This window comes from Neolamprologus brichardi, chromosome 8 (assembly GCF_056152115.1).
Source record: "Neolamprologus brichardi isolate AB-2024 chromosome 8, ASM5615211v1, whole genome shotgun sequence".
NCBI lineage: Eukaryota > Metazoa > Chordata > Actinopteri > Cichliformes > Cichlidae > Neolamprologus > Neolamprologus brichardi.
This window is the reverse complement of record NC_142111.1, coordinates 7,077,611-7,095,536: the sequence shown is the minus strand read 5'-3', so window position 1 is coordinate 7,095,536 and position 17,926 is coordinate 7,077,611. Positions and strand designations below refer to the sequence as shown.

General features: G+C 40.4%; 1 protein-coding gene across 1 annotated transcript in view; it reads right to left on the bottom strand.

Annotated features, from left to right (window-relative positions):
• Nucleotides 1–7,401: 7,401 nt before the first annotated feature.
• Nucleotides 7,402–17,926, bottom strand: part of snx29 (sorting nexin 29) — a 148,024-nt gene continuing 137,499 nt past the window's right edge. Inside the window, exons 20-21 of the mRNA XM_006807254.3 lie at nt 15,659–15,798; nt 7,402–9,113 (exon numbers count right to left, since the gene is read on the bottom strand). Coding sequence (XP_006807317.2) covers nt 8,987–9,113; nt 15,659–15,798 — 267 coding nt within the window. The 3' untranslated portion in view covers nt 7,402–8,986. The remainder of the gene's footprint in view (nt 9,114–15,658; nt 15,799–17,926) is intronic.

Genomic DNA, 17,926 nt, shown 5'->3' with positions numbered 1-17,926 from the left:
CTGCAGTAAAGATCTTTTCATACATTGTATACATTGTACCAAAGGCCAAGTGTCTCCATTTTCTAATAATATTTTGTATATTTCAAGGACTCTTCTATTTTTGGAGTGTATTTTTTATGTATCTGTATTGTATTATACATACACATTAGAAGTGAATCTCTGTCCAAAAAATGCACACAGTTTACTTTTTACTCACTATGAGCATCATTTATCATTTTTCCCCAGTAATTAAGGTTAGGATATGTATTTTTTTTTTAATTCCAATCCATTCTTCTTTGGCAGCATTTTAATAACCTTGATCAGATTTTATAGTTTTGTTACAGACTTTTCAAGAAAGTGTTTTGCTATTCTTTCAAAAATGTGGGGATTAAATTGTGTTAAAATGTACAAAACAGTGATGTCATGTTTTGTGACGAGGACCCAGGCACAGAGAGACTTGATGAATTTAAGAAACTTATGATTTAATAAAGAAATTTGCAGACTTGCACAGAGAGGGTAAAATTATGATGACTGATAATGGAGATGAAGACAACAGACGATGAGGACAGGGAGGAACAGGGGTTTAAATGCACCAAGGAGGCAGTCAGAGAGAACTCGGGACAACTGGAGACATTTAGGGATGCAGGGACTGACAGAGACAGGGAAGAAGTCTCATTGTGATGAGTAAAGTTTACCTTGCCTGGATGGACAGCTCGCCGGGTGCTCAGCACCCCCAAAGCCCTGATCCTAGAATCGCCCCTGCCTCCGACACAACCATAACTCTGAATGGGATAAGTGAAAGGAAGTGGATTCATCGGTGCTTTTGGAAATGTTTTTTCCTATTTCTGTTTTCTTTTTTCCTATTTCCGTTGTGTTTTGTGTGCTTTTGCAACGTTTTCCTTATTGCTGGTGTTTCCTTACGGTAAGTTGCAGTCCGTTTGGCCTCTCAGGGCCACCGTACATTCTCTTTCAAAGCGTCTGCAGAGACAAAATGTAGCACCAAGCTAGTACTGTAGCAAAGAACCTAGGACCCTGAATGATGTTAAAGCTGAGTGCGCGCTAACCTGAGATAATTAGTCAGGCTTGTATTATTGCAGCTTCCATTTCCCACCATACTTGCCATGTACTCTATGTGATACAATGCAGTGTGTGTTTGGTGGTGGGTACAGCAGTGTAACAGCATTTTTGCCCTCCAGGGCTTCACACCAGTCGCATAACAAAACTATGAAGTAGTGCGAGACATTAAAATGTCCTCCATTGCTTAACATTGCAGTCTATTTAGAGAAATCAGCATCATTTCCACCTCTGAGTTGGAACAAGTTCTCAGACACCTTCAGAAGTCCTTGCCAGCGCTAGCAGCTGCATCGTTAGCGCAACGCAGGTCCCTCTCACCTCCCACTTCCTCCCCTGCTGCAGTTTAAGCACTTCAAGGTGTTCTGATCGAGCTTCTGGGCTGATTAAAAGAGGGCCATGGACTATTGTGGAAAGCCTGCGATAGCTTTGAGAGGCAGGTAAAGCACAGTTCAGGACCTGATTGCATTGTGAGGAGGAGGCAGGTTTCAGTTAAAGGAAAACTCAAATGAAGACAAAAACAAAGGAGGGCCTCGTGAGAGCTGTTGGTTTTCTGCAGTAGGAGCTGAATCCTAACCTGAAGCTGTGAAAATAAATGAGAAATTGTAAGACAATCCATGCTGCTTGTGTACTTTACGCTTTACCATGAAATTAACATACCATGTCGCATCCATATTTGATTCTTTTTTCTTATCTGGCCCCCAACATGATGAGAATCTGCACATCAGTTATGTAATTAACACTGCTGCATGTTCCCTTCATACCGGAGACGTTTATAAACAGCTTAGGGATAAAGCACACAGTTTATTTCCCATGTTCCCAGAACTGATAGCATATTAATTAACATAATCCATTGCAGTTTAACTTGGGATTTCATTTAGATAAGATACAACAGAAATGTATCCTCTGATCAGAGCCTTAAGTGATCGAACCCCCTGCTCCCTCCTTATAACTACAGGTTATGTGAACTTTGATGTAACAGGCAGGAGTCTGCACTCAATGCAGAATAAATTGAAAAAGATGAAAGGAGGGGGGGAAGAAAAGCCTGAAACAATCAATTTTCCAAGACACTATTTGAAGATTCAGCGACAGACGGCAGCAGGGAGAGTTGAGAGGAAAATCCTCCGAAGGGCTGGTTCACTCTGTCTCTCCTGCCTCATCGCCGAGTAGGTAATAAATAGAGGCGGCGAGTGACTGGCTGAGTAAATACAAAGTGCCAAGCAGGCTCAGTCTCTGAGGGAACAAGGTATGGCAATAGAGAGAGAAAGGATGAGATTGGAAGTGGTGGAGGGCTTGGAGAGACAGGAAGGGATGGGAAGCAGTGTGAGAAGGATAAAGGTAGTCTTAGGGTTTGAGAGGCTAGAGAAGAGCCGGATAAAATCAGCCGCCTATTGGTGGAAAATGGAAGAATGGAAGAAGACATGGAGAGAGTGAAGATGAGGTGGGGATTGGAGAGCACTGTTAGAAATGAACATCATCTGAGAGAAGGTGAGGGGCTGAAGGAGGGCAGGATGAACCTGAAGAAAATCAACAATGAAGGAAAAAACGAGGCAGAAAAAGGTATAAAGATAAAAGGTAAGAAAATAAAAAGACAAAGGTGAGAGAGGGAGCAGAGAGGAGAAGAAAAGACTCAGAGAGAAAGAAGAGAATGAGAGAGCAAAATTTGAGAAGGTGCTGTTCATTGGCGGTGCAGAGGAGGGGCATGGCCCACCTGCAGGGATACAGTGAACATTTAATTTAGCTTCTGCCAGCTGAAGAACAGCAAGACTGTGAACACACACAAAAAAATGCTCACGCTCAGATGCAGGTCGTGCTTTCTGACAAATAATCAAAACCTCCAAACACTGAGAAACACAAACAGCCATGCTGAATCACAGGCTGCAGGAAACTGAAAACAGTAATAATTGCTACTTATTAACTCGTGCTAATTGATACAAATCAAAGGGCTTATTCTGGTTTTGGCATAATAGAAAATCCTCTGCAATCCTAAGAAGCACAGGTAGGGATAAATAAATACAGTGGGGAGGGATGCTAAGTAAAATGCAAAATAACCAAGGTGAAGGGTAGAGTAGGGTAGAGGTGAGGCTGCTCCATGTCGTTATAAGTAACATGCGATCTGATGCCACGGGTGTCTTGTAGAGAGAGCAGTTCTGCTTATACAGTGATCTTGTTCAAAGCAGGGTCTCTGTCTCCTTGATTCTTCTCACAAATGTAATAGCTGGGTAATTACATGCTGTCCTGTAAAATAATCCCACGAGGATCTCTGTGTCTTCAAGGAAAGGCTGGAGAGGCAAAGAAAAAGTGGACGGGGGATGAAAAGGTGAAAGATGGTACACAAAAACAGGAAACATGCAAAATTTGCAAATAAATATGGATTAATTTTGAATTAGATGACAACAAAGACGTTGGCTAGGCCCATGTAGCAGCTCCTCTTTTAAAGTCTGTAAATGTCTGGTAACAGACTTTTGGGAGAACAATGTTGTGCCATTCTCTCATTTCATGATGTAACAGATGTTTTCAACCAGTAAAGGGTCTGCACTGCAGGCAAGTTTGGACTCTTTGACTATGAAGCCGCACTGATACACTGAAAAAGATGTCATCTGGATGGGAACGTGTGTCATCCTAAAACATGTACATACCTTCCAGCACTGATTGTACCTTTCAAGATGTGCAGACTGCTAATTCCATAGATAATGATGTATCTCATCAGAGATGCAGGCTTTTGTTTTACGCGCTTATAACAAGCCGAATGACGCGTCTCCTGTTTTTTTGTCCGATCACGTCACAGATTTTTACTTTGAGCCAAATCTAATTTAAAAAGAAGGAGATGGAGAAGTTGGCAGTGTTTATACATATGTGGCATTTTCATTGCATGACAGAGCTTTAACCTACGTTTGTGGCGAGCTGTGTTCACAGACCGTGATTTCTGAAACTATTTCTGAGCCCATGCAGTGAATCATGCCTGATTTTAAGGCAGTGCTGCCTGAGGTCCCAAAGATCACAGGCATCCAATACTGATTTTCAGCCTTGCTTTGGATTCTCTGACTCTTTTGATTATTTTGTGTACTATAGATGATGAGATATTCAAAGTCTGAGAGAATGTAATGTTAAAAACCATTGTTTGCTGTTTCCTTTTAGTACCACATACTTTCTAGCTTCTTTTTTCTGCCTGATTCTAACATCCCAAAGGGGTTCAGTCTGGTTAAGGTGAAGACTGTGCAGGCCAGTCAAGTTCTCCCACACCGGACTTGCTCATCCATGTCTTTATGGACCTTGCTTGTTGTTTGAACAGAAAGGGGCCATCCCCAAACTGTTCCCACAAAGTTCGGAGCATTAAATTGTCCGAAATGTCTTGGTATGGCATGACTCGAATGGCATCCTGGTACCATGCTGGAATTCACTGAGCTTCTAAGAGCGATCCATTCTTTCACAAGTGTTTGTTAAAGGTGTTTGCAAGCCTAGGTGCTTGATTTTCACATGTAGCTGTGAAAGTGAATACATTTGGTAATATATAGTGTATATGTAAAACACAGGAACATCCCAATCGTTCAGGTTTGCACCACTTAGGTTTTTTAATCTCATAAAAGCCAAAGCCAAGCCCGGCAATTTTATTCCATTAAAACAATAGAAATGTTAGAGAACATGTCTCGTGCTCAACGCTCGGTATTCTTGGCTTACATGCAGCCAAATGAGTGTAATGTTTAAGCAGCCATCCACATCCTAAACGGGCTTGTAACCAATTTTCCGGTCAATGGGCGACAAGCATTTTGTACACCCTTGCTGTTCTTCTTTTAAATTTTCCCTCTATTCCAACCGAGCACAGCAAACCCAGAAACGGGGAACTGTGTTTCCCAAAAGCTCAGAGAATGCTTAGTGAGGCAGTGAAGGTTAAGTGTTCATTAAGCCAAGAGGAAAACAGATGCAGCGAAAATCAAATCCACAGCATCTATCCATGTATGCATACGGTTCACAGAGAGAATGTGATGGGAGGACTGATGAGTTCATCTCGTCATATAAACACATGTACGCTTTACTACACACCTAATCTGTATTTAAATTGCACGCACACACCATCTGCATGCGTGCATAAGTGCACTCTGACATGACTTCGCATTCTGAGCTCATTATGCAACAAATGTAGTGGCCGATTTGCTTTCATCCGTGAACGCGAGCGACAATGTTAACAATGACAGTAAGTGACACAGAAGTGTTGGTAGCGTAGATGCGATGCTCTTTATTGTTCAGTCCCTCTTTGCTGTGACAGTGATGGATAAGGCCAGGCCGCCGACAAAAGGCAAGGACAGAGGAGTACATAAGAACAAACGAGGCATACTACAAAGAGAACAGTTTGGCTGCAACTCAATAAGCCAATTTCACTTTCTTTGCTTGTCATCACTCTTGTTACCAGCCTCAAGGTGCAGCAAGCAATTACGGGGGAAGGAGATGGACTCGTTTGAAAGAATACTGATGTACTGAAAACTCTACCCAAAAAGAAGGGAAGCTCCACCACTGAGCATTTTAAGACTACCTGAAATACGTAAAGAAGTGTGTGATGGGCAGCAGTGGTCACAGAGTTTCAGGTTTAAAATAAGCCCTGTGGAGTATTGAGTGCTTTTTCTCCAAAATAAAATAATTGCAAAGCTTCTTTTTTTTTTTTTAAACGTTTTAAATATACTGAATTGTTTACATCAACAGGAGATTGGGAGCCTTGGTCAAAATAGAAACAGCGTGTATATGGATGCTTCATAGTGCTATAAAAAACCCAAAGCGTATCAATCAGCTGCTTTAAGGGTTTCTTAAGTCTTAAATCACAAAAGCTTTTTGTTATTAGCAGGAGCTGTACAAATCTGATAAATTAGCTCCTTGTTTCTGTCTTTTAGGTTATATTAGCCACTAACAGCTAAATGCACCCTAAACTTCAACTGCAGCTGGGTGAGCTGTTTGATTAATGTGGGCACCATCCAGTCTAAAGCTCAGTGATGGTGGCTTTCTGATTGATGCTGCATACAGTTGCTGTACAGGACACTACCACATATATCGTATGAATATTTGTGCTGAAAAGTTAAATGATTCCCACCTTCACTGTAAAACTGATGAGTGAAACAGCTGCTTTTTTATTACTACAATGAACACACGACATGTTTGCTAGCAGTACAGATTACACACAATCATGATGTGTGGGCTTATTTTCTATAAGGCAGTTCTGCACCTGCAGTGTTTTATTGTATCACAGTCATATAAAAGGAATGATAACAACTATCTCAGGGATTAAAAACCTGTATATATTGATGAAAGTCGTGTGACAGTTTCCTGCCATGACTGGAGTGTTTACCAGCGGCTCGATACTAGCGGGGGTCATTTTTTGTGTGTTTTAGAATATCAACTTAATTAAAAACACACGAGGCTTGTTCTGTTAACCTCCCATCAACAATAGTCAGGAGTGTTTACCACTTTTGCGAGCCGCCCCCTTTGATACAAGTTTCCCAAAGCCCTTCTAACACAATCACTCATTTGAACGTAGTCCGACTACTCTTGCGTAATCTATGCATATGCATGAGCTCCTGCTTTACACCACACTTGATGCTTGGCAGCACTTTGCTTGCACTCTAACAAGCAGCTTTTCTTCAAGTGTTTAGTCATTTTTAAAACATTCATTTGCAACATAACGCCGCATGAAAATCTTGCTAAGACACATTAGCAAAACAATCATTAAATATTGAATTGCAGTTCAGTCAGTCGACCTTTGATAATCACCCATATTTATGTAATGAATAGGAGGGTAAACCTCCAAAACACAGCTATTTCACAATCGTGTTCCCCCCTACCAAAAACAAACCAGTTTAAAATATAATTAAAAACAGAGTGCAATGATAATGCAAATAATTTAAAGACTCATATTTATTTGAAAATGGATGCAAAGACAACATATCCAATGTTATAACTGGTCATTTTTCTAGATATTTTTGAAAACGTGTCCGTTTTAAATATGATGCCAGTCTCTTGTCCCAAAGACACAATGTTTTCCACTAACTTGCATCATTTTAGAAGTGAAATATTTTATTAATCTTACTTTTTAAAAAATAAGATTTCTAATGTTTCACAGTTTAGAGCCTCCTTTGTCATATCTTTTGTTTTAGTTTAGTAATAGGTCTGCACTGCAGGCTGGCTACATTAACTCCCCAAGTCTTTCACTACAGAGCCGTGCTGTTGTGACAAATGCATTGCCTTGGAGAAATAATGGGTCAGCATTAATGGTGCTTTATAAATGTGCAAGATGTGCCTCAGTGCTTGTGTACTATTTTCAATATCATGAAATCATTTGCAGATGATCGCGTTCTGTTTATTAACTTTTTCGGTAAAAGAGTTATTTGGTAAATTTTAGTGGTATTTTATTATTTTACCGTTTTCTAATCTTAAAATATGTACGACACGAATTGATATCACACAAGGACAAATGTACTGGGCCATCTCATTACATCTATAGGAGCTGCTCGATCATGGGAACCGATGCCATGAAGCTCCTGGTGCACAGTTTCTAAGCTGATGTTAACACCTGCAGATATTGAGTCACTTTTATGCACTGTGTGCCTCAGCACTCGGCAACGCTGCTTTGTTACTACACATAGTCTGCAACTTTGTGGCTCGAGTTGCCGTACTCCTAATGCTTGCTCTTCGAAGTGATACCTCTCACAGTTGGTTGCGTTTGTAAAATTTGCAAAGGTGGAGCACACTGCTAGGTTCTTGATTTTATAGACCTGTGGCAATGGGACTGAAAACCCCTGAATTCGAAAATAAAGAGGTGTGGGCCAATATTTATGTCCATATTATGTTTGCAGGGAAGGTTTAAGAATCTTTTGGAATAAATTGCCTCCATTTATTACTCATAAAATGTGGCTGCTTTTATTCTAAGTCACAATCCTGGTTATCCCAAACCTTATAACCGTGCATCAAACTAAGATCACTGGTTATGTGATCATGTATTTTTGAGAGGACATACAAATTTACACTCATTTACAGCCATTTATTCATTTAGCAAGGGGCTATTCAAAAACTATGAAGGGAAGGAAAAAGGAGAAACTTCTTTTTTTTCCTTTTTAAGTGAAACTGACTCCCCAGACATTTTCACAGTCTCTTAGATATTTTAGTTTAGTTTGGTGTTTAAACCAAATCCTTTACCGTGATTATTAAATTGAATTTCTAACTTCTTTTGATAATTACTGCACCCATGGTAACATTAAGTTATGTCACACATATCACAGATTTTCTATAAAAGTCATATAATATATCAGAAGCAGGAAGAAGGAATGCCCGTTGCCTGGTGGTCCACGCCACTGATGGTGAATCAGTGTTGTCCAAAAATGTAATGGCACTAAAATGCTGAGACATAAGCAGAGAAAAAAAAATCATTTCCAACCAAAGACTTTAATCCCCCCCCTTTGACCTCCTTCATAAGCAAACCCGTTCCCTACCAACCCAGAGCAGGAATGCAGCTACAAATACTGTAGGCACTGTGACCATGAAATACTTTCACTACAAAACTTAAGAAAAACAACATGTCCCCATCATCCCAGTGTGTTTGAGAAAATAGACAAGATTCCAAGCTAGTCCATGTGCAGCTTATAGAGTCTTACAAAGAGTCTTGGCAGAGAGTCTTTCAGTCTCTCAGTGAGGTAAAAGACACTATTTGATTGGGTCCATCAATAGGCAGTTTCAGGGGAGCAATTCATCCCTTACTTAGCCAGGCAGCACAAAGAAATCTTTTCATATTCTCCTGGAATTGCCTGCAGTGAAGGTTTAGGTGACCCAGGCGTTTTATCTGTAACGCCTTTAGTGTCCTTCAGATGCTCCAAATGTCCTTTCACACATTTGAGCCTGTGGTTCACAGTCCAGAGGCACTGCAACATCGTCCCCAGATCTGAGTTCAAAGGCCCTCGGGTTAAAGGTCACCACTCTGAGGTTCAGGTCTGGCTTCCTGGGTGTTCCTGCGGCCCAGTCTGGGAAAACGCGACGAAGTTTTCGACCGTGGCGTCTTGGCTCCGCCATCGTTGGCTTGGGGTGTGTCTCTAGATAAGAGAGAACAGCAGGAAGGAGAAGAAAGACACGTGGAGTTTAAACGAACATCTGCTGAAGTTTATTACCAAGTTTATTATTCAAACACACCACTGATGCTGCGTCTGGTGGAATAAATGCATCATTTCCCTTCTGCCACAGAACCTCTCCCCTTTGAAAACCAGCTAATAGATACATTTCCATTTTGCTTCTCTAATGGACTGTTTGTTTCCCTTTAGTTACTATTACTACATCTGCCAAGATTCTCTCTTGGATGGCTCATTTGCAGTTTACAACAGATTCATTATTCAAAATTTGGAGCAATTTTTGAAATGTAAGGTCATTGCTTTTAGACAGAGGGTGACAAGAACAGACTTCTCATTTCTAATTAGTGTGGGGTTTTTTTTCTCTGACTAACTGATTAATTCAGGGATACCTGTATACATGGGAATAAAATTAAAGAATTGTTTTTCCAATTCAATGCAATTTTATTTATGTTGTGCCAAATCACATCAGTCGCCTCAAGGCATTTTGTATTGTAAGGTAAAGACAGTGAAATAATAGCAAGAAAACCCCAACAACTAGCCCCGCCCCCCATAAGCAAACACTTGGCGACAGTGGGAAGAACAAACTCCCTTTTAACAGGAAGCCAGCTTTAGTGTTGTAAAGCCACAAAGTCCTGTCATTAGTTGTGTAATTATAAGAAATGTGAGATCGAGTTCTAAAAGCCTCTTTTTCTTGGCTTACATATTTGCTTAGATTCCTAATCAAATCCTAAAACAAGACAAAATCCTTTAAAATGGATTACATAAACTTTTATAATATAAATTTATATAAACTTCTGCTACAGTGTGAAAAATGTTGCAGTATGTAAAGAAATCCATGGCTTGAGCTTTTGCAATGATTGTATAATCACTGTTAGTTTGACCCTTTTTTAATTTCAACCTGATGACATTGAACGAGAGCCACTTGTCAAACAAAGGAAATCAAAGGCAGGAGACCGAACACATCGAGTTGAATGCTTTCTCTGTGTACCTGCGTTCTCCTGCTCAGATTTGATTCCTTTCAGAAACAACCAGCAGCGACTGCAGCAAATTAATCATTATTTCTCAAATACAGCATATAAGCCAGTCACCTCTCACTGCTGCTGGTGACAAAACTGTGACCATTAAGTGTAAATAAAAAATGGGCACAGTCAAAAAAGTCAGCCATAGTTTTTTTTTGACACCTTTAGAAGCTAAAATTCAGCATCTTGGCTGCTTCACAACAAGCAAAAGGTGGATCAGACTGAGAAATCAGGGACACTGTATGCTCATATATACTTGGTCAAATGTAAAGTGGCCACAACCTAAAGTAGACCCTTGTTTATTGTCAGTTTTGGCCTAAATGGGACCACTGTTTATATAATATTACATATTTTTGATTAAATTCCACATGCCACTAGCTTTAGGGCTTGAACTCATATCAGAAGAGTGTTTACTGATGTCTTTTTTCCAGTATCCTGCTGCACTTGGTTTCACCTTTGTTACCTGAATGCTCCATCTTTCTCACACAGTCTGTGGCAGTGACTCTGTAATAGAAGCAGTGGGTTCAACTGTTCAAGTAGCAATAAGGAAGAGAGCATCTCCTTCTTGATGTCCAATTGGCCCAAATTAATGACGCACCGCAGCTGCTGGAGGTATGATTAAGATTAGCGGGGACATCTGAGCTGTTCAATGTTAGGGACTTTCATTTCCACTCGAACAATACGGGCTAAAAATAAACACACTTGGTGAATGGGTGGAAGGCAGCAGGGGCAAAAAAGCTTCACGGTGGCGGATCCCAAAAACTCTGTCATGTTAAAACAGATGGATACATAGGAGGAACAGTCACAGCCCAGCCCTGCAAGCATACGTTTGCATTCAAAAATTCAGTATATAAATGCACTGCTCACAAGTGCCTGTGTCATAATCATCAAGATCAGAGAGCTTTGGGCTACAGCGAACTGCCTCAGATCAATTAATATATGGTGAATATTTTTTCCCCCCTCTGGCATAACGTACATTTAGCAGTGGCTCAAGTACCACTTATTCCCAGAGCTCCACTGCACCAGGCAGACTCAATCAAACACAGTCACACTATTTGAATTTGACAAAGATTGGGAAAAAAAACTGATATGATGGGGAGTTTTATCAGCAAAAATCATACTAAATTGAGTGCAGCATGCAGAGTTGAAACTGCAAGCCACCTCATTTATTCATAGCAAACTGTGTAAAATAGCAAAATGTGTCAAATTAATTAGGCCTATAGATTTTTTTCCTGCCTCTCAGCATGTGTTTGTCCTCCATTTGGACACGATATTGATTTGTGCAGGATAATAACTTTCCCAGGCACTGTTGGAATATTAAAAACTTGAATTAAGAGACATCTAATTAGAGGAAACAGGAGCACAAATACAAGCATGCAACTAAATGACTGCCTAACCCAAAGGTAGGTTATAATAAACAGTACAGTTTGAATAAATATCAATTCTCGGCCATACACACACAAACAATGCACCACCGCAGTAAAAGGTTGTATACTTATTCTAAGGTCAAACTGCCTGAAACTCCTCAGCAGTGAGATAAAGGTCTACAAAACTCTTTTTTCCCCTGATGCAGCAGGTCAGTAAGGCAAGAGCCCAGACTGAGTACCGTGTTCTGAGTAAACTGCAAAAGTGGTGAGGTTGAGCTGCATACTAAGTGGTGGCGAATCTAGGAAGAGGTGTTACCTCGTCACTGTTCCAGACAAGTGAGGAAAATTGCAGCATGCAAGACTGGAGAGAGTGTGGAGAGAGACGAAGATCTGTGGCCAGATAAGTGCTGGCCACCAAACAAAGTGTGTGCCTTATTTCTTAAAAAAAAAACAACAACAAAAAACACACTGCTGTAACTGAAATGGTAAATGAAATGCTTTTATATGGTGCTTTTCAAGTCACAAAGCATTTTACACTACAATCAATGATTCACACACACACAAAAAAATCACAGCTAGGTCTGCCCATGTTCGCCTCATCATCAACGATGAAGGACAGAATCACCGACCTTCTGACTGCTGAACTAGGTGTGTATCACAGTGAAGCTGGTCATTGTTAATAAAACAAGGGTACATCCACGCTAGCAACTTTATAGTCCTGCTATCAATTAAGCAAACGTTTACATTTATTGGCACTTCTGAAGTAAGCTTTCATTTGAAAAATGATCTTAAAAACCAAATCAATCAATCAAAACTCCCATAAAATTGTGCACTTGAAAAATAGACTAAACTGTTTATAAAGCATCTTCTGTTTGCTTTTCTAAACCTTAACTTTAGCATTTTTGCTACCACCATGTTGGTTCATTGGAGCCAGAAGTCTCCAAACTTAAATAAGGTGCCTAAATGCCAAGTTATCAACTGATGCTAGAAAAGTCTGTTAAAATGCTCCAAAAAAGCTAAAGAAGTCACTTGAATTAGCTTAGCTTAGAGCAGTGTTTCCCAACCACTGTGCAGCGACATATAGGTGTGCCATGAGAAATGATCAGGTGTGCCGTGGAAGATTATCTGGTTCCACCTGATTGGTACTCTCAGCGATTGGCTGAGTAACGGGCAGAACAATTACATTCTCTTCCACTAGAAGGCAGTACAGCTACCTGCTCTAATTAAGTGAGTTGCCAACTGCCAGTAAAACAAAAGAAGACGCAGGGCATAATAGCAATAGCTAAATATTTAAAAAGAAAAATTAGTCAATCTGCCCTGTGTCCTGGAGGCAAACCGAGCTAATTCTGCTATACCTGGTGCACAAGGAAAAATTATCAATGTGCTTTTTGTGATATTTTTGTTTGGTGGTGTGCCGTGTGATTTTCCTAATGTGAAAAATGTACCACGGCTCCAAAAGGTTGGGAAACGCTGGTTTAGAGCAATCAGCTACAGCTACCTATCAGTCAATCAAAGTGGCCACTGGACTCACTTTAAGCATTAACTAAATCCTAAATGGGTGAGTTAGAAACTAAACCCATTTTCTGGTTTTATTTAGTGAAGACAATGTTTTTAATGTGTTAGATTTATGCATTTTAACATGGGAATCTCTGGAAACGGACTCACTTTTCCTTTTTTCCCCCTTTTTTCCTACACTTCAACTCCTCATAAACAAAGTTTCAAGTAATATCAAACACCACAAAGCGTTTACTTTTAGAGCCTGCCTCATGTAACCACTCGAGGAACACTGCATGTTAATTTAAGTGTGTTGTGCAGTGAAAAAAACAAACAAAAAAACACTGAAGATCACAGAAGATACAGCATACTGACAAACTCTTTGTACTCCGTTTCGCATTAGAGACGTTTGAGCCTCTGGAAATAAACACACCGTCCACTGTCACCTTAAAATCTCATCCTGTATCAGACTGCTGTGATCAAATAGATACGCGTCAGCGCTTATGTCAAAATAATGCAAAGTAACGGGAACACTTCCAGCTCTCTGACACTTCAGACAAACCACGGGAGGAATAGTAGTGTTATAGCTGTTTAATGACTCACAGCCCATATCGAAAAGCGATGGTAAACTTATTTTTGGAGTTTGTGACAGGAATACGGTCAGTGCAAAAAAACACGAATTTTCAGGTGTTGACGTCACTGCTTCAGCAGCAAAAAGCTGTCATATCAGTTCTGGCTTTGAGTGATGCATCTCTCTCATAGCGATCTTTGAGCCACTGCAAGATTTGTTATCTTGCATTTGTGCCTCTTCAGTCTTAGTGTTTGCCATTGTATCTGCCAAATCAGCAACCATACCTGCTGGCATCTTGTAACCCCAGACAAGTATTGGCTGTGCACAGTTAACAGAGGGGGCGGGGAAACAGCTATTAAGAAAGTGAGCTGAAAAACTCGTGTGCACAGATGCACTGAATATCTGAAACTGTGAAGTAAACAATCGAGAGCTACTTTTGAGGTGAAGGTCACAGTTTATGTTAATGTTTCTCTCTGACACTGTGGTCAGATAATAAAGTGATGCATGGTTTCTTTAAAGGCCGAGCGCTGCTCAACCTTGCGCCTCCTCCACCTCCGACCCCTCCCTCTTCCTCCATCAACAGGTTCATGACCACATTATTCAGGTGCTCATTCCTCACCGCAGAGGTTAGACATCATGAAAACACCAAAGGCAACATTATCATGGGCTGTTGAGATGCACGGCCCCTTACAAACCCACAGGAGTCGGTATTATTGTGGTGCAGTAGGCTGATCTGAGTTGATGAAGTGTCATCTACAATTTCACTGAGTCGTGTGTAAAGATTTCAGCGTCACTACAAATTACAACAAGAAGACAACAGCTGTTCAGTAACTGACATATTTAGGCTCTCTGCTACATGCTACACGTCTGCTTGCACACCGACTACAAAGCTTAGTTGTGCGATGGTGTCACTACGGTTACACTGCAAACCAGAGGTTTTTTTACTTGTAGTTTTAATTGAAAACCAGCACAAATGAGCTTGTCAGCACGTTTGTTTTCCTTTTCTCCTCTAATACTTTGTTGTCCAAAAACCACACACAGAAAATATAAAATCTCAAGGACATGCTTTAAATGGGTACACAGTAAGATGTACATCAGACACCAAATGACAAGGAAGGACTGCAGAAAGTAATGTCACACCGCTGAGTTATACCACACACACACACAGACTCACTCCTGAGGTGAAAACAATATCATCCACGCTGGAAAAGATATAGTCGTTTCATTTTGAAAGATGACGCCGATGTCTCGGGAGAAGAAACAGCATTCCACTCGGATGGCGCGACAGGTCAGACATGCTGGCTGATCGCAGTAAGTGGAAACTGATGTGAATATTGACAGGAAACGACTGGAACATCTCATTTTGAAATGTAGCCTGGGCGGTAGGTGGGCATCCGAAGCATCATACATTTTCACACTTGCTAGTCTGAGAGTGTGTGTGTGTGTGTGTGTGTGTGTGTGTGTGTGTGAGAGAGAGAGAGAGGGAGAACATACTGTGTATTTTGCATGTGTGAATATGAGTGTTAAAGTCAGGGAAAGTTTGTTTTCCAGAGACTTCCAGGATTCTGTCTACTCGCTTGTATCCTGTGCAAACTCTTCACACAACACTAGTGACAGTTAACACTTCCTACAAAGTGTTGTATATTACAATGATATAATAAACAGAGGCAAATGCCAGGAAGCTGTTATGTTTTTTCTTTTTAGATGTTGTGTATGCAAACAGTGGTTAAACAAAATCTTTAAATAGGTAACCATGGGGACTATATTTGAGCTTCCTGTAGACAAAAAGCTAACACCTGCATTTGATGATAGATGTTATATAAAGGAAACTAGAAAATCATTTACATTACTCCCACTCAAATTAGGCGAGAGTTCATTCTTAGAAATTTCTGGCAAAATTTCTCTTGTAAGTTTCTATAAGACGACGCCAACCTTTAACAGACACGATCTGAACATGTGCAGGAAGCTGTTACCTGAATCTGTTGCACCTACGCACACAACTGCATGTCATATATTTAAGCTAATATTCTGTTTTTCAGGAGCTTATGTGAGACCACTTACTGACAGAAAGGCAGCAGCGACAGCAGCGTCTCTTTGGTGGGGCTGGCTGTGAACTCTGGCAGCGTCTGGATCAGCTTGTTCATCACCGTGCGAAGGTAGCCCTGCAGCTGCTTCCTTCTTTCCTCCACAAACTTGGCATCCTGAGACAGATGAAGAAGAGTTAGTCTGAAATAGATACTGAGGTTAAAGCTGCACCTGAATACATACATCATGGATTGTTTGACTGCGTGTGACAGGATAATATTTCCTCATAGCACCGAAACCACACATGACTCTGCCTTAGAATTCATTTTCTTTTGGACTTCTGACCTGCTGATTTGGGTTCACTTTAACTGCTATTATCAGTATAGCACAAGGTGTTTAGGTAGAAAATCCCACTGCAAATACAGCAAATTTTATTGGATGATTTAGCCAAGTGCCAATGAAGGTGGACGTTTTTAATGTTAGGTTTACTGCTATTCAGCTAATAGTTAGCAAGTGCTTGAAGACTAGCTGGCATCTTACATGAAAACTACGGATGACTGTGGAAACCTGCTAACAACCACACAAACTCCTCTTTGTGACCGATTTCATCTAGTGACTCCCAACAATCACTTGCTAACCAGAGGTTGCTCGTGAAAACTGAGGCGTAAAGTAATTTAAAAAATAAATAAAGGAAAAAGCGCATTAGAAGAAATCAACGTCAACATTTGGAAAGGTCAAAGAGGACCTCTTTATAGAAACAATTGCAAATACTGTATACATTTACACATTTACAGTTTTCTTTCTAAACTGTATTGGTGACAGGAAGTATGTACATTTTTGCACATGTGTAAAGTGACACAGATCGTGTTGTGACAAGCTGACTGGGACCGTGGAAAGGTAAGGAGTTGCAAATTGTGACTTAAAGACATGTAACTGAAAAAATATGTCACTGGTGTGCCAGATTCAGATCCTTTACAGGTATCCTCTGTGATGAATGGCTTTCAGTTTTTCTGGCATCCATACAAACCAACAGCACCCTGCTAACTCTCTGTCAGCGGCCAGGCTGTCCAATCCTTTCCAATCTGCTCTGACAAGAGATATTGCATAATCCAAAAAATAAAAAGCATTTTTTTAGGATTACCACATTTATTATTTGTGTTGATTTTGTCGTTTCATTTCTGATGCTGATAAAGCGCAGTGTTCTGAGCATTCAGACCCGCTTCCACTGTGCGACTCTGAAGGCAGAGGCACAGAGCCACATGGCCAATGTGAGCATGGCTAATCGGCATCCAGCAAGGCTCAGAACAAAGCCTGGGCAATGCTCCGTGTTACTCTCTGGTGTTTGGGACTGGAACAAACAGCCATTGAAGGAGGCCAATATTTCCCTTTTTTTTTCAACTACTGCTTCTCTTTTGATCTCAAATCCCAAAACGCATGTGAATTTAATTGTTATGGCTTGAAATGCACATGTGGTTCTTTTGAACAAGAAGAATGAATACCAAGACTGAATATGCAACCATGGGAAAACAATGCTTTATTTTAAGAAGAGACAGCATGTGATAACACATCCAAAGAACAACTCACAATTAAAGTGAGAACACAGGAGTGATACGGTCTTTCTTTTTTAAAAACATCTGGAATCCTTGGTGAGTTTTCTCAAAACTCATTTTCCAAGGAGCAGTCACATTCACACTTCATTCCTATCAATGCTTAAGGAATAAATATGGCAAATGCTTATAAATAAAGACAAAGCAAACACCAGGAGTCTTCCAGGAGTTTTTTTTAAGATAGGAAACTGTCTGTATACCTGCGACATGATGCCTTACAGACAAATTGTGACTCAAGATTTGTTCCTTTCACAGGAACAAATCCACACCTCACTGAGAACTATATCACTTCTAGTTTGTTAAACAGTGGCACTGATGCTGATAGGACAGTGCAGAGCAGACAGAAAAGTGGGAGACGGTGAGAGAAAGACTCGTAGGTCCCCGCAGTAAGTATTCATGGGCTGTTCCCAACTAAAAATGAACCCACCTAAAATCTCACATTTGAGTTGCAAGTCCTACATTTCACAATTGATTAATTTAGATGGATAGTAAAAGGAAAATAATTCATTTATTTTCCCATCCCCAAAGTCAAATTAAATCAGTTTAACCCACAATACACACTTTCAGCCGGATCTTACACGTGACGCACGGCAGTGCTCCGATTACATCAATTAGCACAGAGGTAAGATAACAGGACGTGGAAGCTAAAACACTGAATCATCACTGGTTTTGCCAAAATGTTATCATACATTAATTT